Below are 2,683 nucleotides of genomic sequence, written 5' to 3'. Positions count from 1 at the left end.
GGAAATTACCGGATATTGTACAACTATTTCTAGACCGGTGTGGGTATTTCGGCTGCAGGGCCCGGAGCACCCGAAACGGCCATGTCACCACCCCAAATCGCCGATTCCACCCCCGGGGACCCCGCCAACCGCCCCGTTTCTCAGCTCCAACGAATCGAGCCGTCCGAACTCCATCCACTGCCACCATAAAAACCCACACCTGCCATACAAACTTCCGACCCTACCCCCCCAGCCCGACACCACACCACCCTATTTTCCACCATCCACACCCCCCATACACCAACTTTTGCCAGTGGTTTTCGAAACTACCCTGCAAAACACCCCCACACACACCCTAACACCCCCCGGTTGCCATACAAAAAGTTTCCCAAAAGTGTTCCTGAAGTTGTTTTGCCGGTCGTCTTTTCTGACTCCTCCCGTGACCGCTCCCGGGCCCTCGCCTCTGACTTCTTCTGTGTGTGACCGCTCCCGGGCCTTGTCACTAGCCACGCCCCTTCCCACAGCACCGACCTACCCAGGCTTGGTCCTACATACCCTTTTTTTTTTTACGATCTTTCGGTTGCGGCCATATCCACAAGAAAGCACCGTTTCCCGTCCGATCAACTGTAGTTAAGCTTGTGAGAGCCTGACCGAGTAGTGTAGTGGGTGACCATACGCGAAACTCAGGTGCTGCAATCTCTTTTTTTTTTTAATTTTTTTTGCCAAAATCCCAGATTTCCCCAGAACAGCCCGCACCAGGGTTCGAATCCAGGCCAGATTAATTTTTTGTACGGGCGAGATCATGAAAAAGACATGTGACATATATCGCCACCTACGTGACATACTGTATTTTTTTGGTTTTTCGCCACAAACAAAGAGTGAAAATTTTCAACGTCGACGTCGACGTCGGTTTTGGGCCATCGCAAAGAGCCTCCAAATGGGTATTTCCAAGACCTGGGGAGACCAAAAGTGGTCCGATTTCAACACAACTGGTTCACACACCACCATAACAGACCCCGACAAGAACAATTGACCACCTTACAGTGCACCAACACGCACTCCCAGAGAGAAATCAGCACATGAAGCACGCAGACATCGACTAATGCAAGAGTGACAAGAATGGATGATCCCGCCTCAAGAGGGATGGAAGGTACATCAAGCAATGAAGAAACAGACCAATTGACCTCCGCAGATTACACAGGTGTAACAATAATGGCTATATCTCTAGAACTCGTCAAGATGTCTCCAGAATCACTACTTTTTGGCATCAAAAGTTGATGAGATCGAGCAAGAAACAAGACAAAGCGACAACTAAAACAAGACAATACACCACAATACAATACAAGAACAACTACAGCTTCCACTCCCACAGCTCAAAACCTCAGAATACTAAACCACATCCCCCAAAAAAACAAACCAACACTCTCTTGCACTTTACAACAAATCCTTATACACATAAACCCAACAACCTCTTTTGTAACCGCCTCTTACATCAGCATTTGTAATCCAATCTCCAATCTCCAATCTCCAATCTCCAATCCCAATCCCAAACCCTAACTCTAACTCTATCTTGCATGCCACCCTCGTTCCACACTTTCTCACCACTCCTCCCACAGTTTCCCACCACCACCCATTGAAACCACCGTAGCAGACGCACGCATGCATCGGAAAAACTCGTCTTTTTCGCCGCACGCAAAATGCGCGAATTAAAAAGGCGAAAAAAAGAAAAACTTTTTCATCGTAAACAAACAACTTTTCTTCTTCTCGCTTCTTTCGCCTTCCAATTCCCCTCTTCCAATTTTTCCATATATAAACCAGCCTCTTCCAAAACCATCTCCCTTGTCTTCCCAATTCCCAATGCCACCAACAGGAGATGCCCGTGTGGGTATTCTCTGGTTATCGTCCCAAGGCAAAGAGGCAGCAGAGCAGCAGAGCAGAGCAACAGTGCAACAGTGCAAAGTGCAAAGTGCAGCAGTACATACTAACAAAATACAACAATTCAAACCAACCACCGCAAATACATACCCCTCCCCCCATTGACAACTACACCACCGTGTTCCCCGCAAAATTCTACACACATCCCATATCTCCCAAATTTTTCACTTTTTCCACCATTTCCCGCCCCCAGCACTACCACAATACCACCTACCCGCCCATCCATATCACTCCCACAACACCCATGTCACCACCCCCTCACTCGTCACATGACACTCCACACGTACTCCACTCCGGCACCCCGCACTCCCCCCTGAATCACCCCATGACTCACCCCGCACTCCACGACTCACCCGCCCTGAATCACCCCCATACGCTCAAACACCGCTCAAACACCGCTCCACCCCTCCACCTCACCCTTGGCACGAATACCCAGAGATACCACACGTGCTCTCATTCGTAGATGTAGATGTAGGACCAGACGTAGCATACCCCCCTCCAGCTCCCTCCCCCAAGCACTATTAAAGCCAGACCGGCCGCCCCCGAACAACTGTGGCCTTTCGGGGACCGGCTTTTTCAATTCACCACAGTCCTCCACGTAAACATCCGTCCCCGAGAACAACTCTCGCCTTTCTGTCTCGAAAATCTTAGCCCTCGCACCCTCAACGGCCCTCTCCAGCACGCGACCCCACCGAAAATTTTTCACACGACATGCATGTATATGCAAGCCTGCATGATGGGGCATCGCAGAGGTCCAGCCCACCACACA

At 50.0% G+C, this 2,683-nt stretch overlaps 1 protein-coding gene across 1 annotated transcript; it reads right to left on the bottom strand.

Annotated features, from left to right (window-relative positions):
• Positions 1-1,413: 1,413 nt before the first annotated feature.
• Positions 1,414-1,644, bottom strand: OGAPHI_005891 (uncharacterized protein; the record flags this gene model as incomplete). Its single annotated transcript, XM_046207121.1, has 1 exon — positions 1,414-1,644. One exon carries the CDS (start codon positions 1,642-1,644, stop codon positions 1,414-1,416), a length of 231 nt encoding a protein of 76 aa, XP_046059242.1.
• Positions 1,645-2,683: the final 1,039 nt, after the last annotated feature.

The sequence above is a fragment of the Ogataea philodendri genome (assembly GCF_020536065.1).
Source record: "Ogataea philodendri strain CBS6075 chromosome Unknown scaffold27, whole genome shotgun sequence".
Taxonomy (NCBI): Eukaryota; Fungi; Ascomycota; class Pichiomycetes; order Pichiales; family Pichiaceae; genus Ogataea; species Ogataea philodendri.
This window is presented reverse-complemented; position numbering and strand designations above follow the sequence as displayed.